Source organism: Microcebus murinus, chromosome 10, assembly GCF_040939455.1.
Source record: "Microcebus murinus isolate Inina chromosome 10, M.murinus_Inina_mat1.0, whole genome shotgun sequence".
Classification (NCBI taxonomy): Eukaryota; Metazoa; Chordata; class Mammalia; order Primates; family Cheirogaleidae; genus Microcebus; species Microcebus murinus.
The window spans coordinates 91,308,861-91,310,652 of NC_134113.1; the positions used below are offsets into that span (position 1 = coordinate 91,308,861).

Here is a 1,792-nt window from a genome sequence, read left to right on the forward strand (position 1 = left end):
TGTCAATAGTGGTCAACATAATCTTCTACATTTATGGATGTAATGAGTATAAAAACCACAGCAAAAATTTTGTGAAATAATATTTTTGAAACTTAACCATACTCAGAGTTGAGCTTAAATTTTAATTAATGATTAAATTTTAATTTAATCACTCAGAGTGTCTGATATGGCTAAGTTTATTTATTACTTCTATATAGTACTCTTTATATGTCTAAACTCTGATTATAAGCAATATAAATAATGATTCTATATTGAAAAAGATGAAGTCAAATTTTTATTTCTGTTATGTTTTGTACCCTTTAGGTATCTGTTTGACATTCGTTCTCCACAATTCAATGTAATAAATGCAAAATAGTCTCAGGAGGACAGGTAAAATCCATGAAACAGAAACTTTTATTTGCATCTTAACAAATTGTAGGCAGGCATTCAGTCTGGACACACATTTTCTAAACCAGCCAAGTTTTATAGATGTAACTGGAGGGGTCTCCCTGAAGATATTTCTTATTCCATCACGAGGCTTTACTGGGGCATTTTTTAAAGTCTTTCTATAATGAAAGAGAAGAAAATCACTCTTCCATCAAGCAGCCAATATATGCCTCGGTCTGCAGCAGGTAATCTAAAACAGATGTAACGGAAGCAAAATTAAGGATTGGCAGATATGCTAAGTGTAGTGGAAGGCATCTTCCTTTTTGTTGCAATTATTGAGTCAATCCTGGGAGTTTTAGGGAATGGGATTATTGGACTGGTAAACTGCATTGACTGTGTCAAGAATAAGTTCTCCATACTTGGCTTTATTCTCGCTGGCTTAGCTATTTCTAGAATTTGTCTGATATGGCTGATAATAATAAATGGATTTATGCTGTTATTCTCTCAAGATACGTATTACTCTGGTAACTTAATTGAATATATTAGTTACATGTGGGTAATCATCAATCAATCAAGTATCTGGTTTGCCACCAGCCTCAATATCTTCTATTTCCTGAAGATAGCAAATTTTTCCCACTATGTATTTCTCTGGTTGAAAAGTAGAATCAATAGAATTTTTTCTCTTCTGGTGGGATCCTTGCTTATTTCATGGTTACTTACTCTTCCACAACTTGTGAAGACTATTAACGATCATAAAATGAAGACTAGAAACACAACCTGCCAATTCAAGATGGTTAAAAGTGAATATTTTATTCATCAGGTTTTGCTAAATCTGGGAGTCATTTTCTTCTTTACGTTGTCCTTAATTACATGTTTCTTGTTAATCGTTTCCCTTTGGAGACACAATAGACAAATGCAATCGAATGCCACAGGATTCAAAGACACCAACACAGAAGCTCATGTGAAGGCAATGAAAGTTTTGATATCTTTCATCATTCTCTTTGCCGTGTATTTTATAGGCCTTGCCATAGAAATATCATATTTTGCTGTGCCAGAAAACAAACTTCTGGTAATTTTTGGAATGACAACCACAACCATCTATCTCTGGGGTCACTCATTTATCCTAATTCTAGGAAACAGCAAACTAAAGCGAGCTTCTTTAAGGGTACTGCAGCAATTAAAGTGCTGTGAGAAAGGGGGAAATCTCAGAGCCACATAGGCAAGCTTGGGGAAAAAATGGATGTTCTAGGAGAATAATCCAGTGAGGAAATCCTTGAAGATCTATTTCACTTGCACCGCATTCTCACATTGCTTTTTAACTGTGTTATTGAGCATCACTGAAATCTTCCATAATGGGTTTGATTACATCTTAGAGAATCTCACTCTTTAATGAAATTTTAATCTCACATCCAAATTCAGGGGTTTA

At 34.3% G+C, this 1,792-nt stretch overlaps 1 protein-coding gene across 1 annotated transcript; it reads left to right on the plus strand.

The window, feature by feature from the left end:
- The first annotated feature begins 658 nt into the window (after positions 1–658).
- On the plus strand, positions 659–1,585 carry TAS2R10 (taste 2 receptor member 10). Its single transcript, XM_012741472.2, has one exon. The coding sequence runs from the start codon at positions 659–661 to the stop codon at positions 1,583–1,585; it is 927 nt and encodes a 308-aa protein (XP_012596926.2).
- The last annotated feature ends 207 nt before the right edge of the window (positions 1,586–1,792 follow it).

Bases quoted from the DNA above. Each gene is read 5' to 3' on its own strand.
- TAS2R10 (XM_012741472.2), top strand. From the start codon at position 659: ATGCTAAGTGTAGTGGAAGGCATCTTCCTTTTTGTTGCAATTATTGAG.